Here is a 19,580-nt window from a genome sequence, read left to right as displayed (position 1 = left end):
GCCAGTTAAGTCTGGCTTGGCCCATACGGGACTTGCAAGCATCAATCAGCAGATTGTTGGCTCCCAACAAAGCCCTGTGGTTTTGCACTTGTAGCTCTTGGGCAAAAAAAGAACAGGTCACCCAACAACACCGGCACGTCAGCGATCTAACAGGCAACATGTTGTAGACTTGAGCCTTGTGAATTTGTACACAACAAAACACAAATACACAAAACGCACGGGCACCAAAGCGGCAGGGTGATGAAAGTGCAATAATTTATTCATGTGAACACCATCTGTGAAGTCTCTATTTGGCGGTAAGTAAGGAGACATGCCCCACTCCATTACAGAAAACAGATGGGGAGGAGTGGTGGGGAGAGAACAGAGCAAGCAAACTCCATTTAAGTGCAGAGGCTCATGGGCAGAAGAGGGCAGAAGTTGGCAAAGTGAAGCAGAATCCAGGCCAGCTTGCATTTCTCCCTATTACCATGCAGGGCGGAGGAAGAGGAGGAAGGCTCTTAATCCACCTCTTCGATGGTGGGGCCTGAAGAGCCACCGCCAGCTCCTCCGGCTCCTGGGAAGCCCCCGGGCATCCCACCAGGCATCCCCCCGGGCATGCCCCCTGCCCCTTGGTACAGCTTGGTAATGATGGGGTTGCAGACGTTCTGCAGCTCCTTCTGCTGGTGCTCATATTCATCCTTTTCCGCCATCTGGGTGAGACAAGGAAAGAAGAGGTGCGATACCGTTAAGGATATTCTGAACTTTAAGAAGCTCATCTTTCATTTCCCATTCTAACAACAGATTGTACATTTTAGATAGTAAGTTTTTGTTTTGTTTTGTAAAAGTCCTTTTTCAAATTGTGAGCTTTGGTCCAGGGAAAACTATTCTTCCTGTCTGTTTTAAACATTTCATATAATTTTTGATATTGTAACTGTTCTATAACATGGCTCCTTACATTTTCTTCTGATTTCAATTAAGCACCCACCCCCCTTCTGTAAAGTGTAGCAATTCCCTGTAAGTTGTCCACTGTCTATCCATATTAACTCTCTTTACTGCAATAGGAGAGGGCCACAGAGGTGTTTTCCTTTCCAGCAAATTTTTATATTTCTTCCAAACTCTATACAAATGCTTCCTTAGAATATGGTTCATAAAGCCTTTATAGATTTTTGCCTTCCCATACCCAAAGGCATGCATGCCAGCCTTATTATTCAATGGATTATTGAATGGTTTAGTTCATGTAAAATATGCAGGGATGTATGGCATGAGAAATGAACCACCGAAAGAGAAGAAGGGAAGTCATTGATTTAAGGTTGTTTAACTGAATATTTTGAAATGTAATTTAGAAAATTTAACAAACACACACAAACACACAAAATCCTCAGCCAGTTCCCACCTCTATGACAGATCAAAAGGGTGTATGCTTTGGTGTTTTGCTCCTGCAGGAAGAGGCACTGATTTCTCTGCCCTTCCTTAGCAGCTAGCACTCTCCCCAGGAAACCATGTTTCAGGAAAGTTAGATTTGGCTTTTCAACCAATCTGCAAAGGGGAAGATCTATATTACGCCAAACTCATGCTCCATCACTCGGATGCTTTGGCTGCCCTCTAGTGGAACACAGCTGAACAACAACAACCCGCAATTCAAAGGCGAACTCAAAATGCCGCAATAAGGTTCCAACAGAAGTGGAACAGACATGTCAGTCACACTTCCACTTGTGCTGTGCCTAGAAAGCATGGGTCTGAGCAATTCTTCCACTGGCTCTGCTCCTTTTCTAAGGAAAGATCGGTGACAGATCAGAACCAACAAAAATCCGGGGGGAACCCGAATTGCATTTGCTCTGATTGAGCGCTCAACAGCGCTTTTCCCCTGTGGGGGAGCCGTGGAACAAGAGAAAACATAAGCCCTAAGTTACAATTCCCAGGAAAACCTGCAGAGAAGCCATCTTGCATCTACAGCAGTAAACAAAGCCTCGCTCGCCTGTAGTTTGCTGTGCTATACCAAGGCAACTAAGGTTGTTTATCACTGGAGATCTGAAATCCAGTAAAAAAAACCTCCTTCTCTGCCATCACACATTGCTTTATTGCAGGCATGGGGGAGCACTGTGGCCCTGCAGAAGTTGCTCCCATTACCTCTTACTGTTACCCATCTGGCAAGGGAGCTGGAGTCATAGAAGCATAGTATCACAGAGTTAGAAGGGACCGCAAAGTTCATTTAGCCCAACTCCCTGCAATGCAGGAATCTCTCAGCTACAGCATTCACGACAGATAAACATCCAACCTCTGCTAAAAAAAAACCCCTCCAAGGGAGAAGAGCCCACAACATAGAAAGTGCTGCAGGTTCCTGAACCTCACATTATCATTTTGATTAAAGGTAAAGGGACCCCTGACCATTAGGTCCAGTCGTGGACAACTCTGGGGTTGCGGCGCTCATCTCGCTTTATTGGCCGAGGAAGCCAGCATACAGCTTCCGGGGCATGTGGCCAGCGTGACTAAGCCGCTTCTGGAGAACCAGAGCAGCGCACGGAAATGGTGTTTACATTCCCGCCGGAGTGGTACCTATTTATCTACTTGCACTTTGATGTTCTTTCGAACTGCTAAGTTGGCAGGAGCAGGGACCGAGCAACGGGAGCTCACCCCGCTGACCTTCTGATCGGCAAGCCCTAGGCTCTGTGGTTTAACCCACAGTGCCACCCGCGTCCCTTCATTTTGATTATTATTTATTAAATCTGTATACCGCCCTTCACCCACAGATTTCAGTGCGGTTCAGTGTAAAACTGCGATATAAAAACCGCAAAATACGTAGTAGAAATAAGATCCGAACCTCCTCGATTGCTTGCAGTATGTGCCTCATGCAGTCCTATTTATCTTAACTTCCCCCTCCTGCCTCACTGTGGCTTCTTTACCAAACAGGAAGTAAATTTCGAGACAAGGACCGCCGCTGCTCACTCCTGCTTCCCTTTGTAAGCTCACCTGGTTCCTGTCCAGCCAGGAAATGACCTCGTTGCATTTGTCCAGGATCTTCTGCTTGTCCTCCGGGGACAGCTTGTCCTTGAGCTTCTCGTCTTCCGCCGTGCTCTTCATGTTGAAGGCCAGGGACTCCAGGGAGTTCTTGGCCGTGATCTTCTCCCTCTGGATCTCGTCCTCAGCCTTGTACTGCTCTGCCTCTTGGACCATGCGCTCAATCTCCTCCTTGCTCAGGCGGCCTGCGGCACGAGAGAGAAGCCACACAGGTCAGGGCAAACTGCTAAGCTGGGGTGGGGGGGGGCTGTCTGCAGGTTATCTGGATGGCCAATGCTCAAGGATGGTAGGAGCTGGGACAGAGCAATCTGGCCACAGGTGTCTCCATGCCTACTCCAAATATACTGATGGTGACTGGATGACAAGAGACACATCACTGTACTGTATGCCAAAATCTAGCCAGTACACTAACATTCACTGGATCCCAATCAAGGATTGATTTCCCCCAGTGGAAGAGGGAATAAAACTTAGGGGTCATCCACACCTCTGTTTCTCCCATGATTTCTTTTTTAAAAGTTTTTATTTATACTTTTCAAGTTTATACATTTCATTAGTTTTACAATCAATTTAACATTTCAATGTTTGACTTTCTTCCCCCTCTTTCTGCAGTTCCTTAAATTTATTTCTTAACATCTGCATATCCAAATTCATTTAATTTGCTCCTCTAATTATCACCTTTAAATATATACTCTTATGAAACTGCAGGTTGTTACAATAATCCTGCCAATGTGTCTACCCGTTTGCAATTTATCTGTAATTATTGAATAAACAGTTTACATTCTTTTATAAATTCTCCCCTGATTTCTAGTCCTGGGTTTGAGTTGGTTATTTTTCTTTAATCTGCAGAAAACCTGGTGGACATTTGTTCCAAATCAGCAATAAACTGGGGGGTTTCCCAGGGAAAGCGGCAGGACGAAAAAAAGACAGAAAAAGAACCTCTCAGACCCGTGACTAGAAATCTTGGGGAAAAGAGAAGTGCGGATGAACACATTTAACTGCCCAGATTATAGCTGAAACTAATCTAGCTGCATTCAGGCAGTACTTCATTCTGTCTTCCCCCATACTTCCTAATTCCCACATGTCTTTAGGCGCCAGGCAAAAACATTCCCTCTTCTCCCTGCCCTTTGGCTAATGAAACACTCTATGGCCTTCTAAATTTTGTGTGTATGTTTGTTTGTTACTATGCTGCGCATTTTTGTGCTTTGATATGGTAAGCTGCGCTGTGACCCTCGGACAAAGAAATTCTGAAAATAATAACGACATTGCTTGGTTTATTCATTTGCAGAGCTTCACTCCCTATTCCACTGGGCTACTACTGAACAAAAAAAACCAAAACTTCAATGGAATCAAAGCAGAGTTGGCACATTGGCCTGTTTGGGGCATATGTGCTGGTGTTGATTGGGTGCCCAGATTAGCAACCACAAGGATGTGTTGTGACAGGCAAGAGCCTACAGCTGCTGTGCCCGCCCTTCAGCCAGCGTACTCACCCTTATCGTTGGTGATGGTGATCTTATTCTCCTTTCCGGTGCTCTTGTCCACAGCAGAGACGTTGAGGATACCATTGGCATCAATGTCAAAGGTCACTTCGATCTGGGGGACGCCGCGAGGAGCAGGAGGGATGCCCGTCAGCTCAAACTTGCCCAGCAAATTATTGTCTTTGGTCATAGCACGCTCTCCCTCATATACCTATTTGCGAAGGGGGGGTGGGTGAGAAGGAAGGAAGGAAGGAGAACACCAGGAGGTTAGAAAGCAAAGTTTGGTTCTCCCAACGCAACCACACCATGCAAGAAACTCGGGGTGTGCATCCTTCCGGCAACTACACAAAACCGCCCTTCGCTTCGGTCAACTGAGTCTATGCCATTGTTCTGGCAATGCTCGGCCTGCTAAATGCAGCGCTCAGCCAGCATCCCATAATGCTCCCTTGCCATGATCACAGTCACTTCCCCTTACCTGAATGAGCACCCCAGGCTGGTTGTCCGAGTATGTGGTGAAAGTCTGGGTCTGCTTGGTAGGGATGGTTGTGTTGCGCTTGATGAGGGCAGTCATCACCCCGCCGGCCGTCTCGATTCCCAGGGACAGAGGCGTGACGTCCAGCAGCAGCAGGTCCTGCACGTTTTCGGACTTGTCCCCGCATAGGATGGCAGCCTGGACAGCTGTGGGGGAGAAGAGCAACACAGGTGGTGATGGAGCAGTCAAGCCAACAGGCAGGAATTTAGGCCTGGTTTAGCAGGCTCGTCTTATGCTCTTAAGAAGACAACTAGTTTCTCTCCAGTTGTGACCACTGGCTGTTCCAAAGCCCTCTGGGGTTTCCTCCAACCTTAGAGAAATTTTGTAAAACCATTCTGGAGAACTGTAGCTCTGTGAGGGAAGCAGCAATCTCCCAAAAACTCCTAGCACCCCTTTGTTAGTTGGCATTTCTTAGTGCAAAAAGTATGAATCTGATGTGTAGAGATCCCTCCTAGTCTAATTAATTCAAGAGTGTTCTGGAAGCTTTCTCTGTGTGAAAGAAACAAGAAAAAGGTTCATGATGTTTGGGTTGTTCCTTCAAAGATGCTGAGTACAACTGGCTTAAGATTGGTTCTCTTATGTCTTCTGTCAAGGTGATGCGGACTATAAAAATAGGCCAGGAGGAGCCTGGGTTTCACCTTCTGGTGTGGTGTTCTGCACACAGTATGCTTAGTATTAAGGTTTTAGTCTTATTATACGTTATTGTAAGTTAAAGTTAAGTCTGCAGCAACTGGATTTCTTATGGACTGAATGTACAGTGGTACCTCGGGTTACATACGCTTCAGGTTACATACGCTTCAGGTTACAGACTCTGCTAACCCAGAAACAGTGCTTCAGGTTAAGAACTTTGCTTCAGGATGAGAACAGAAATCGTGCTCTGGCGGCGCAGCGGCAGCAGGAGACCCCATTAGCTAAAGTGGTGCTTCAGGTTAAGAACAGTTTCAGGTTAAGTACGGACATCCAGAACGAATTAAATACTTAACCCGAGGTACCACTGTATTGGATTTGTGACCATTATGCTCATTTGCCCTCAGTAGCAGTAAAGCTCTGCTGGATGAAATATTAATTGCATCTGGTCTATTTTTTGGGAATCCTGCAATGTGTAAGTTTTTACTCTGCTAACTGTACATTGGGATTCTACTCTGGATCAATACTGAGTAGAATTCCACGACACCCTTAACCAACTACAACCCCCAGGGTGCTTTGGGGGAGGCCATGGCAGCTTAAAGGGGTATTGTAGTGCAGGGTGTGGTAAAAAGATATAATGAGGACACCTCGTGGAAGATCAGAAGAATTACAACCTGCTTCTGTCCTGATGGGGCAGGTGGAAGCCAACACGATTCTATCAGCATTCCCAAACGGTACTATCAACACTAGACTTTTAATGCTTTGTAGAATTACGTAGAATACTGTGTCCCTAGAAGCCAGGCGTGAAACGTGGCCCTCCAGGAATCTCTATCTGGTCCTTGGGACAGTGCCCAGGCCACAGCCTTTGCTGGCCCCATTTCTGCCTGGCTAGAAATGTATCCTTGGACCCTGCTGATGCTTCTTGCTTTCCTGGCGGGAGTGCGAAGAAACCTCTGGCTTCCACTTGGCTGGAGTATCACCCACTGATCACAGGTAGAGTCATGGCTCAGGACCATATGAACCAACCCAGACCCTGTGAGAGGTCTGGAGGACAGCAACACAAGGGCCTTTTCTGCGGTGGCTCCCTGTTTATGGAATGCTCCCCCCAGGGAGGCCTGCCAGGCACCTTCACTACATATATTTAGGCGACAAGTGAAAACTTTTCTCTTCAGCCAGGTGTTGAGCTGGCTAACATTATATATCCTTTTAAACGTGTTTGTGGAAAGGGGGTTATTAGTTTGGTCTTGTGTTTGTTATGTATTTTGCGTTTTTATTTTGTGAACCACCTCAGGATCTTTGGATGAGGGGAGGTATACAGATTTAATACAGTGGTACCTCGTGTTACGGATGGGAGCCCGTCCGCAACGTGAAATGCCCGCAACTCAAAGCGCTGCGTCTGCGCAGGTGCGTTTTGGCGCTTCTGCACATAGCGCGATTCTGCACATGCGCGAGCGGCGGAACCAGGAAGTAACCCATTCCGGTATTTCCGGGTTGCCATGGGACATAATGCAAAAATACACAGCATGAAGCAGACGCAACATGAGATATGACTGTAAACAATAAAGGAGTTAAACGTGTTGCTCCACCCACTCAAGCCTCTGGCCTCACCCTTGACTGGCATGCAGCTCTTCGATTGAAAAAGGTTCCCCACCCTTTGCTCAATACTTCACTGCCTTTTTTTTTGGTATGCAGCGCGGTCGGGTTGAGTAACAAATCCCGATCGACTGCTTCACCCTTACGACGGTTCCAACTCTAGCGTGAACATTAAGAAGAGCTTAGCTGCTGCATCAGCCCAGTGTCCAATCAGAGGCTTATGGGAAACCCAGTGCTGTTTTTCTAGAAAAAGTGGTGCCAGAACTCACCCTGCACCCCTCATTGTCTTAGAATGACAGTGGTGCTCACCTGAGAGATGCTGGAACTGAGTTCCTGCAAGTTCCGGCTGAAAAAAAGCCCTGTGGGGAAAACCCAAGCAGGAAGCTGAGGGTACCAGACCTCTCACCATCTGAGGTATCCAGCAGCTGGGAGAGGCAGGCATGCTACTGAATACCAACAACTGAGGCAGAATACATCTATCAGGGTTAGCGGGCAAAGTCAGGCATCTGCTCAGGCCCCAATAACTGGCACAGGGCTCTCTTCTCATTTTTCAGGAGGCAACTTAAGATGGTTAGATGATGGAAACCAGCTGCCTCAGGAAAGCTGCAGCAGTTACGGAAGAGGAGAGCCGCTGGGTCCCCTGCAGGGACCTGGGTTCTTGGAACGTACCTAAGAATACCAACCCCTGATATCAGCAGCACCGCCTGCAGGACTGGGCAAAAGGTTTATCTACTAGTCCAGCATCGTGTTCTCAGAGGGGGCAGCCAGATGGGAAGCCCAAAAGCAGCACCCCCACTCTCTCCTGCCATTTTCAGCCATTATTATTCTGTCTCTGACAGAGGAAGGCAAAACTTAGCCATCGGGCTTCTCCCCACTTGTGTTTCCTAGAAGGCTGTCATTTCTGTTCTGGCAAAATACAGGACAGGGCGGCTGGGGGCGATTCCCCACCCCCATCTGGTGCTGCAGTGGCTTCAAAGCAATCCATTAGAATCTACTGCAGCCTAACCGGGTGGCCCCCTCTGGAATTTCTCTCTCTCACACACACACACCTGTCCATCTTTCTGGGCTACATGAACCTTTCACACACCCTTTCCAACGCATGCATTTGGAAAGGTTCCCTAACTTGGGCACTGAGAGAGAAGGACCTGAAATACGGGACAGAACCGTATCAATACAGGACGTAGCATTTTATATCAAAGTATGAGAAAATCCTGCATTATATACAGGACAGGTGGTGGCAGAGGAGGAGGAGTTTGGATTTGACTCCCTTTAAGGAGTCTCAAAGCGGCAAACATTCTCCTTTCCCTTCCTCCCCCACAACAAACACTCTGTGAGGTGAGTGGGGCTGAGAGACTTCAGAGAAGTGTGACTAGGCCAAGGTCACCCAGCAGCTGCCTGTGGAGGAGCGGGGACGCGAACCCGGTTCCCCAGATTACGAGACTACCGCTCTTAACCACTACACCACACTGGCAACCCTCGTTTCCTAGCAACCGGCATTCTGAGGCCTACCACCTCTGGCAAGGCTCTCTTACCTGCGCCATAGGCCACTGCTTCATCAGGGTTGATGCTCTTATTGAGCTCCCTGCCATTGAAGAAGTCCTGCAGGAGCTTCTGGATCTTGGGGATGCGGGTGGAGCCACCAACCAGCACAATGTCGTGCACCTGAGACTTATCCAGTTTGGCGTCCCGCAGGGCCTTCTCCACAGGCTCCAGGGTGCCCCGGAAGAGGTCGGCGTTCAGCTCCTCAAAGCGGGCCCGGGTGATGGAGGTGTAGAAGTCTATGCCCTCGTAGAGGGAGTCGATCTCGATGGAGGCCTGGGTGGAGGAGCTGAGGGTGCGCTTGGCCCGCTCGCAGGCGGTGCGCAACCTCCGGACCGCCCGCTTGTTGTCCGTGATGTCCTTCTTGTGCTTGCGCTTGAACTCTGACACAAAGTGGTTCACCATGCGGTTGTCGAAGTCCTCGCCGCCCAGGTGGGTGTCGCCGGCCGTCGACTTCACCTCAAAGATGCCGTCCTCAATGGTCAGGATGGAGACGTCAAAAGTGCCGCCGCCCAAGTCGAAGATGAGGACGTTGCGCTCGCCGCCAACCTGCAGGAGGATGGACCAGCAACATGTAAGAAGAACCGCAGCCTGTTTTGGGTGGAATTCCAGTGCCTTGAACCAAAACTCAGCACACAAACACAAATTCCACCACTTAACCATGAACCAAAGAACAGGACTCAATTGCAGACCTGAGCTTGGATTACTGCCAGGATTCTCTCAGAAGATTGCTGGGAACTGTAGTTTCGTGATAGCCCTTAGGACCACGTTCATATCAAACACTCCGATGCCACGTTAAATGGTTGCGGCTTTCCCCAAATAATTTTGGCACCTGTAGTTTGCCAAGGGTGTTGAGAGTTTTTCGGAGACCCCACGCTCTCTCAGAGAGTTAGAGCTCCCAGAGTTCCTTGGGAAGAGGGATTGTTAAAAGTGCACTGGGAATTGTAGTTCTGGGAGGGGTATAGGTTGGTCTCCTGTCAGCACCTTTAAACTACAATTCCCAGAATTCTTTGGGAATTGAAAGTGCTTTAAAAGTATGAATACGACCCAAGAACTTTCTGGGATCTTCTTGCCTAGAAGTGAGGGAAACCTGCAGTCCTCCAAGCTGTTGCTGGGACTCTCACTTTCATCAGCCCCGGCCAGCATGGCCAAGGGTCAAGAACAGTGTGAGTTGTAGTCCAGCAACACCAAGGGGTAACAGGCTTCCCAACCCTGCTCACGGAACCTAAGTGTTGTGTCCTCTTCCCTGCATTTCACTGTCCCGGGCTTAGTCCAAACCTAGCAACATGGGGGAGGGTGGCAGTGAAACCCCTCCTGACCTTTTTGTCCAGGCCATACGCTATGGCAGCTGCTGTGGGCTCGTTGATGATGCGGAGGACGTTGAGGCCCGAGATGGTGCCGGCGTCCTTAGTGGCTTGTCGCTGGGAGTCATTGAAGTAGGCCGGGACTGTAATGACAGCATTGGCAATAGTCTGTGGTGGAAAGAGGGAGAAAGAATGGAAATTAGATGACTGCTCTTGCACCCATTTTGTTGTTGGTGGTGGTGGGTATTTTGTTGAAGGTAGAGAAAATAAAGGGGGAATTCAAATTCGCCTCATAGTCCTTTGCCTCTCCAACTCCACATTCCAAGCTTTTTTTTTTGTAAAAGGCCCAGAATCAATCCCGAGCACTGCCAGAAAGACCCAGAACCAGTGTACTGGAATTCTGGAGAGCAGCTGCAGGTCTAATATATAGACCAGAGCTTCCTGTCACCTTTGCTCTCCAGTCATAACTAAACCAAAGTACAGTCGTACCTCGGTTTTTAAACAGCTTAGTTCTTGAACGTTTTGGCTCCCGAATGCCACAAACCCGGAAGTGACTGTTCTGGTTTGCGAACTATTTTTGGAAGCCGAACATCCGACGGGGGTTGCGATTGGCTGCAGGAGCTTCCTGCAGAAGCCGCGCTTTGGTTTCCAAACATTTTGGAAGTTGAACAGACCTCTGGAACGTATTCCGTTCGACTTCCAAGGTACGACTGTACTTGAAAAGGCAACTGCTCACTTTCACTCCTTTCCACTTACAATTCATTCCCTTCCAGCTAGAATTTAAGACTGTATGCTCCTTGTGGCAGAGATCTATCCTTTTGTTTACAAGGCTCCATAAAGTGTGGTTGGCACTGATAGCACAGCGGGCCAAATCTTTTCATTTCTCCCACCCTAGGACCAACTTTAACAGTCGGCGGGGTAACACACCTAATGCCAGAGGAAGATTCTGAACATTTCCATGCCGTTTTGGTGATTTATCACGTTTCAAATTCAGATACACAAAACAGTCTTCTCCCACTACATTGTGGAATTTGGCTTTCATGATGTGTTTTGCTCTCGCTTTTCTATATTACCCATTCTACATCTATTTGGAAAACACCGCCTCTGTACTGATCTGGTGTTTCATAACTTTGATTACGGAGTTTACTTTTCCGAAGTTTTCATCTTACATTATTTTTTTTTAAAAAATAAAAGCTTTATAAAAATAATCTGGCATTAAGAAGATTGAACCCTCCACTGACCAAGCTGGTGAGAGGAGTTTTCAGTCCTGTTGGCTGCAGGGGCTTCCTCCATTAGCACATTCCCAGCAGGATTGAACCCTACTCCTTGCCCACCCGGGTGAACTTGTTGACACTTGCAAGCTTCTTTTCTCCAGCTCTGGAGGGTAGGACTCGAACCAATGGCTTTGAGTTACAAAAAAGGAGATTCCGACTAAACATCAGAAAGAACTTTCCGACAGTAAGAAGTGTTCGACAGGGGAACAGACTCCAACGAGAAGTGGTGGACTCTCCTTCCTTGGGGGTTTTTAAGCAGAGGCTGGATGCCCGTATGTCATGGATGCTTTAGCCGAGATTTCTGAATTGCAGGGGGTTAGGACTCTCATTATGCCTTCCAACTCTACAGTTCTATGATTCTATGAACTGGAACCTCCTGGCAAGCCCAAATTTGCCCACAAGCCAAAGGTTCAACCACCCCACCGGCATAAGCAGTAATCCTTCACTGCAGCTGGAGCCAGCATCCTTCATGCTACCCACCTTGCCCAGGTAGGCCTCTGCAATTTCCTTCATCTTGGTGAGAACCATCGATGAGATCTCCTCGGCGTAGAAGGACTTTGTCTCCCCTTTGTACTCCACCTGCACCTTGGGACGACCCCCGTCGTTGATGACCTGGAAGGGCCAGTGTTTCATGTCCGAATGGACCACGGGATCGTCGAAACGGCGGCCGATAAGGCGCTTGGCATCTGGGAAAAGGAGAGGCAGGGAAACAGTAATGAGATCTTCCAAGGAATAACAGCTTCCCTCAGGGAGCTAAGAGATGAATAGGTCAAGAGCTCCATTATTCACATGCACTTAATCCACGTTCCCCTTCTAGGCTCTCCATGCCAGCAGGGAAAAAGTGGGCAAATCAAGAAATGTAAATCTTACCTCTGCAAACGAGGCTAATTTCTACACGCACACCCCCCATCCTCCCTCAAGGGGCTGCTTTGGAAGAGCCTGTGACTCCTGAGGGAAGGGGACCCCAAACCAAGGAGTCTGTGCCACCAGCTGCTTCAATCTCTGTTGCCTTTGGCCCCATCCACCCCGGAATGCGGCCCCCAGGGAGGTGGCATAAGGAATTTGGGCTCTTAAGCTAACACACCTGGTCAGCTGCTCTCTAAAACAGCCAGCACTAGAATAAAGCCATCCATGAGATTGGGGTTGTATCCTGACAAGAAGGAGTACTGTTCTTGGGGGACAGGGGGTGGGTGGGTGTGGAGAACTCCCTGGTCCTGAATGGGGCAACTGTGCCCCTGAAGGACCAGGTGCACAGCCTGGGAGTCATTTTGGACTCACAGCTGTCCATGGAGGTGCTGGTTAATTCTGTGTCCAGGGCGGCTGTCTACCAGCTCCATCTGGTACGCAGGCTGAGACCCTACCTGCCCGCGGACTGTCTCGCCAGAGCGGCGCATGCTTTAGTTCCCTCCCACTTGGACTACTGCAATGCGCTCTACGTGGGTCTACCTTTGAAGGTGACCCGCAAACTACAACTAATCCACGATGCGGCAGCTAGACTGGTGACTGGGAGTGGCTGCTGAGATCATATAACATTAGTCCTGAAAGACCTACATTGGCTCCCAGTACATTTCCGAGCACAATTCAAAGTGTTGGTGCTGACCTTTAAAGCCCTAAATGACCTTGGCCCAGTATACCTGAAGGAGCATCTCCACCCCCATCGTTCAGCCCGGAAACTGAGGTCCAGCTCTGAGGGCCTTCTGGTAGTTCCTTCACTGTGAGAAGTGAAGTTACAGGGAAACAGGCAGAGGGCCTTCTCGGTAGTGACGCCCGCCCTATGGAACGCCCTCCCATCAGAAGTCAAGGAAATAAACAACTATTTGACTTTTAGAAGACATCTGAAGGCAGCCCTGTTTAGGGAAGTTTTTAATGTTTCATATTTTATTGTGTTTTTAATATTCTGTTGGGAGCCACCCAGAGTGGCTGGAGAGGCCCGGCCAGATGGGCAGGGTATTAGTAATAAAGTTATTACCCTCCTCTTCTTCCTCCCAAAGGACCTCTCTGGGAGGATGCAGCGGGGTCCCTCAGCCCATGGATGGAGCTTATCACCCCTCCGGATGTCGTGGCAAGGCCCGGCGGCCAGTTCTTACCGAAGACAGTGTTGGTGGGATTCATGGCCACTTGGTTCTTGGCAGCATCGCCGATAAGGCGCTCTGTGTCCGTAAAGGCCACATAGCTGGGGGTGGTGCGGTTGCCCTGGTCGTTGGCGATGATCTCCACCTTGCCATGCTGGAAGACGCCCACACAGGAGTAGGTGGTCCCCAAATCAATGCCGACAGCTGGACCCTTGGACATTTTGGCTGCAAGGGGGAAGGCGACACACCGGTGACATCAATGCAAGAAGTGACAACAGCCCATTAATTCCTTAAACATACAGAAAAGTGTATTGGAGTTCAGCAGCATCTGTTATAGCAAGGGTCCCGCCATGTGTGCAAAACATCTGCGTTGGCCGCTAGAAGCTTTGGGGAACGCACTAGACAAGGCTCTGGGGAAAATTTAACCCAGACATAATCCAACAAAATCTTTCCAGGGGACCACAATGCAAACCGGCTACCGCTGTTCACGTGCAAAAATCTTGGACATGCTTGCAGGAGTCATTATGCCAAAATTTCCTCCTCCCCCCTGCCCCCCCCCAAAGCCTTAGGATCCTTCAGCTCCCAAGTAGGGAGACCAGGATGACGCAGGGAGATCGGCGTTAATGGGCTGGCTTACAATCCCAGCAAGAGTCTGATGAGAGATCGCTTTATGCAGAATGCAGACCTGAGAAATCACACTGCATTGGATCCATTGCTATGGGTCGGAAGACTGAGGAACTTCTGAGTATCCTGGTGGATCTTTAGGATAAGATACCAAAAAGTGTCCCTATTGATAAAGAACAAGGTAATGGGCAACTTTCCATGCCCAAAAGAATATGATCATCGCCAACATTACTTTTTGTACTGCCATGCTCACGAAACTGAAATTGCTTCAGTGTGTGGCAAGCGTCTTATGAGAGCTTAAAGGGAAGTCGCCACACCAAAAACTCAGAGGTTACAGTTTGTTATAGCATTGGCTCTTCCTGTACTGCTCCTAGCACAGCACAAGCTGGAAGCAGTATGGGAAGAACCCGAGAGCCACGTGAGCTGGAAAATCAGAAATCTGGCAGCAGATCTATTTCAGAGAATCAGAGTTGGAAGGGACCACGAGGGTCATCTAGTCTAACCCCCTGCAATGCAGGAACCTTTTGCCCAACATGGGGCTCAAACCCATGACCTTGAGATAAAGAGTCTCATGCTCAACCAACTGAGCTAGGTGCCTGATAAAGCTATTTAGGGCTAAAGGAAAAAAAGCTTGGGTGCTTCCAAGATGCAGATGACTAGACCTTGCAGAGTGCTCTGCACATGCTCAGGGGCACTCTGTAGCCAGCTTGCCAATGCACAGTGCAGCCCCAGCGGTGGAAGAGCACAGACTTCCAGACAAGCTGGCTTCTATACAGAGAGAGCGAAGATGGCACGTGGCTACAAAGAGCAGTAGGGAGATGCAATCACAGCTGCAAATGAAAAACATAGCAGGAGATCTGAGGTGCTCCCCCCCCCCCCCAGCACAGCTCCTACGGGAGGGCAAGGTAAGAAACACTGGGACTTGGCTGCAGCCAAGAAGGATCTGCTTTCAGATTAAGCCCCGCGGTTCAGAAGTCATGGTGTGGGGGTCCAAGAACGGGCAGTAGTTAAGCCAAACAGTACTGGGTCCTATTCTCGGCTTCAAGGCATGCTTGGCAGGGTTGCTGGCAGTCTGAAGGGCACAGCTGTTGCTCAAGATCAGATTATATATATAAAAAAAACTACACACACCAGTGGCCAACTCTGCCCCAGGTCGTTAAGGCGGGGTGGGAGTAGAGACAGCCGTTTGGGGCTGGGCGGCTGGACTTTGCAAGAATCTCGCGCCATGCTGTGTGCTCTCCCTCCTTAGCCTGTAAAGATTTTTCGAGAACTCTGCTACAGGGAGGGCTCCAAGACTGCGGAGGAGCGGAAGACGGCTGCAGTGAGCCAAGCCAAGAAACCGCAACAGGCGAAGGAGCTCAGAAACCCTTCTCGCTCCCCAAGAAAGCCTCTGCTTCCAGGACCACTCTCTTAAGCAACCCCCCCCCACTAGACTCCCTTTCCTTTCCTGGAGCTTTTTTTAAAAAACCAAAACCAACCCCCGGAGTGCTAACCATAGCTGTCAACTTTTCCCTTTTCTTGCGAGGAATCCTATTCAGAATAAGGGAATTTCCCTTTAAAAAGGAGAAACGTTGACAGCTATGGTGCTAACTTTTCCACCCCCCTCACTCAAGATCCTAAATACCTAGAGAGGCAAAGTGTCAGGGCTTCAGCAGAGTCCTTCAATCTATTCTGGAGCAATTCCCAGTTTAGGGAACAACGTGGAATGCCTCTGGGCATAGTTAAGAGTGTGTTCCCCTCATTGAAGTCTCATCCGCCTCCAGACATCTGGGTTTTCTTTTAAGGGTGTGTATGTGTGTGTCCTTTTATGCCAGTAGATCTGTGCCTCAGAACGACAGGTGACAAGCAGCGTTTAGGGAAAGAATGGGGAACCTGTGGCCCCCCAGATGCGGCAGGACTACAACTCCCATCTTCCTCGGAGCTGATGGGAGTTGTAGTCCCATGATATTTGTGGAGGGATGCAGGTGCCCCCAACCCCTGGTTTGGCGTGATGGAGCTAGGCCTGAGGAAATCCAGGTTCAAATCTCCAATCAGCTACAAGGTGACCCAGTAATCTCAAGCAAATCACTCTCCAGAGGAACGCGAGACGCTGCCTTTCTCCTGACCATCGAGTGCCAATCTGTCTACACTGGTTGGCAGCAGCTCTCCAGGGTTTCAAGATGGAAGTCTTTCCAAGTCTTACCCAGAGGTGCCAGAAATTGAACCCAGGGCCTTCTGCATGAGAAGACCTGACCTACCGCTCTTAAAAATCCTTACTGAATGGGAAACCATGCACACAGGACAACAACCTCTTGCTGTATATGCTAAGCTCCTGAAACAAGGCCCTATGCTATTTTACATAAAATATTTCTGCCAGGTCGAAGGAGGCACACACCTACGTCCCACCATCTGACGCTTATTTTGAACACCAGAAACCTATGCTTTAACACCCTTGAGGCACAAAAACGTGTTCCCTTGCTCTATTCCAAGCGCAGATCGTTCCAAAGCAGTAGTTAGGACACAGGAACAGCCAATGTTTGCAGATGCAGTCTTCTGGGCACCCAGCCAAGCCTAGGAATATCCCCAGAAGAGTAGAGGAAAAACTACTCTAACCACATTTAATTGGAGGATGGGATGGAGCACCGACTCCCATCTCCCTTCCAGAAAAAAAGGCACGTGTTCACACCTCCTGGGCAGCCAGTTTCCATTGGCTCCATTATTATTTTTTGTGGGGAGGGGGGAGCTATCCTACCAGGCTCTACCCCCCACCCACCCCTGCAACCCCAAAGAAGGCAAAGTCAGACAGGCACCTGAGAAAACCAAACACTACACCCCTTTCAAGTCCCTTCCAACAGGTTTTAAGTGTGCATGTTATGTACCCTGAATTCATCCAAATTAAGCTACCATCTAGGCGATAGCCAGCTTTAATCATACACAGAGTAAGACCCACTGCAATCAATGGGCTTAAGGAACTTGGCAGCAAACCTTAAACCCTGTTTACCTGGGAGCAAACTCCACTGAAATCAATAGGACTTACTGCATGGTTCGCACTACGCAGTAAGTTGGATATTGCCCTTCGCAAATGAAGCTGTCATATGCAAGTATTCAAAATACTGATCGTACTTGTTGCAGGAAACTTCACCTAACTGAATCCTGTTGCCTTCAAATGAACAGGAACAGCTCTCCAGGCCATCAGTTGGCAACTGCTATTAAAAAAAAAAAATCCGCTTCAGTTCTAACGTGAATTGTAAGAATGTACTCCCAGGGCAATCTAAGATGTACAGCTGTCTACAGGCAGATGTTATTCAGAAGTACATACCTATTTTAAACTCCTAATTACTCTTTTGAGGGGGGGACAACACAGTCCAGTGCTCTTTTGAAGAATTGCTACCAGCCAGAACCAATTAGTAATAATAATAATAATAATAATTTATTATTTATACCCCGCCCATCTGGCTGGGCCTCCCCAGCCACTCTGGGCGGCTTCCATAAAAACCAAAAATACAGTAAAATATCACACGTTAAAAACTTCCCTGAACAGGGCTGCCTTAAGATGTCTTCTGAATGTCAGGTAGTTGTTTATCGCTTTGACATCTGCTGGAAGGGCGTTCCACAGGGTGGGCGCCACTACCGAGAAGGCCCTCTGCCTGGTTCCCTGTAACTTTGCTTCTCGCAATGAGGGAACCGCCAGAAAAATTAGACAGAAAAAGATATGAATCAATCCATACTTTATTTATTTTAAAGATTCCAAACCACCCAAATGGATTCTGGGATGGTGGGTTGTTAGTTATTGTTATTAGTAGCAATACCACCAGACGGTGCAAGGAGTTAAACCTTGCAAAATAGTCACCAGCCAGTTCAATGGAAGCTGCCCAGAGAACTGCAAATAACGGGTGTTGTTTGCCTGTAATTTTCCACGGTGAAGCTATAGTGGGCGCTTATATTTAGAGATGGCAAATATCCACCTATTTAAGTTGCTCCAAACTGAATGCCTCAACATCCAACGATGGCGTTCTGGTACTCGCCAACGAAAGCAGAACCCAGGCGTCCGGGCTCAGCGCTACTTTGCGCTGAATTAGCTATAAATCCTAAATTCCAGGCACGCCTGCTTGCATTAAGTGCCAGAAAACGTAACTGCGCGATCCTAAGAGGATTTGCAGTCGCACAAGCCGGTCCTGCGCATCTGAAGCGAGCCTTCAACAGCGGCCACTCCTAAATTAAAACTGCATATACGGTATAGGATTGCGTTTAGGAACAAGCTAGAAATAAAACCCGAGCTGCGTTTGCAAGGGAGCAAGCTTTGCAGAATGTTCAATGAGAGCAAGTTCTGAGTTGGAACACGATAAGGATCCTGTAAATAAAGCGTCTGTAAAGCCCATAAGAAAAAGGCAAACAGGATCGTAACTTCCGCAGCCCATTCCAAATTAGCGCACACAAAAAAGTGGCGAAAGATGCGTTCGTCGCCCCTCCCCAATTTGGGGTGCTGGCTGGCCCCCAAATTCCAGCGACTCGATTCCAAACGCGACCAACGGCGAAGCTCAGGTCAAGCCCTAGAACCGAACCCGTGTTTTACGCCGCGGTGCAGCAAAGCCACTCTGCACTATGCTCAGGGGCACTCTTGCACTGGAAATGAACCCATCCGCTCCACAACGGAACAGCAGCAGTCCGAATGCACGCAGCCTCTTCGCTTTCGCGCGGTGCGATCCACAGGAACGACCCGCGCCTGGGGATCCCTCCTGCGAGGATCCCCCGCGATCCTTACTGGAATCCGAGGGAGCCCGCCCCAGACGCCTGGCTGCAAACGCGGGAAAAGTGCGCAGTTGTTGAGAGACGCCAAACTTCTGCTCCCACCCATGCATGCACATAAACAAGCTGCAATACAGCCATATATACCTTATGCAAGATGCAGCCCCTTTTCTTCTGACAGCAACTGGAAATAACAATTGGAAAATTTGCTATCTATATTGAAAGTGCGCCGCAGCTGCAAACAACTGGAGAGCGTCGGCACGCGCGCGCCCGCCTGCTACTCCCAGGCTTTATATGCAGACCGCCCTCCCCGCCCCTCTTATTGCGCGCGCTAGTGCATTTTTCTCTTCCCCACCCCGTTTAAGGGCGCTGACACTTTGCAGAAGCTTCTCGACTTGGCTGCGAATCTGTCCAATCCGGGCCCGGCTTGGTTTGTCTGTCAAAGAGGAAAGGGGCTGGGCCAGGCTCCAGCTGTCTCGGCGCGGGAGTGGAACTTTCAAGAAGCCGAGGGAGGGGCGGATTCGGTTTCGCGCACCCCCCGCCCCGTTTACACGGCAACCCGGAGTGACACCCGGCGCTCCATAAATAAAAAGTTTCCCGATGGATCTATGAGTTCAGTTTCTAATTTTGCAGTTGGGGTGCGAGGTTATTTTTAGGGAGAAGGGCAGGTGTGGAACAGGAGAAAGAGAATGAGGATCTCCCGTATATAGAAGACCACCTGGAGAGCTTATGGCCAAAGTTAGGGTTGGTTTTGTGTGTGTTAGGGGGCTGCAATGTTTGCTTCTCAACTCTCTGAAGGGTGTTGCAGAAGCAAGAATCTG

General features: G+C 48.9%; 1 protein-coding gene across 2 annotated transcripts; it reads right to left on the bottom strand.

Moving 5' to 3' along the window:
- Positions 1-233: 233 nt before the first annotated feature.
- LOC309375135 (heat shock cognate 71 kDa protein-like) lies at positions 234-19,065 on the bottom strand. 2 transcript variants are annotated; one of them, XM_081920635.1, is made up of 9 exons: positions 18,907-19,065; positions 13,426-13,635; positions 11,819-12,024; positions 10,080-10,232; positions 8,754-9,309; positions 4,945-5,147; positions 4,482-4,680; positions 2,947-3,179; positions 234-689 (listed from the first exon to the last, which is right to left on the bottom strand). In XM_081920635.1, exons 2-9 carry the CDS (start codon positions 13,628-13,630, stop codon positions 498-500), a joined length of 1,947 nt encoding a protein of 648 aa, XP_081776761.1. In that variant the 5' UTR covers positions 13,631-13,635; positions 18,907-19,065; the 3' UTR covers positions 234-497. The 2 variants fall into 2 exon arrangements, with proteins under 2 accessions (XP_081776761.1, XP_081776760.1); XM_081920634.1 differs by lacking the exon at positions 18,907-19,065 and adding an exon at positions 18,776-18,881.
- Between the last annotated feature and the right edge of the window lie 515 nt (positions 19,066-19,580).

The sequence above is a fragment of the Podarcis melisellensis genome (genome assembly GCF_964234715.1).
Source record: "Podarcis melisellensis genome assembly, chromosome: 8".
Lineage (NCBI taxonomy): Eukaryota > Metazoa > Chordata > Lepidosauria > Squamata > Lacertidae > Podarcis > Podarcis melisellensis.
Note: the sequence above shows the minus strand (reverse complement) of the source record. Positions and strands in the feature narration are given on the sequence as shown.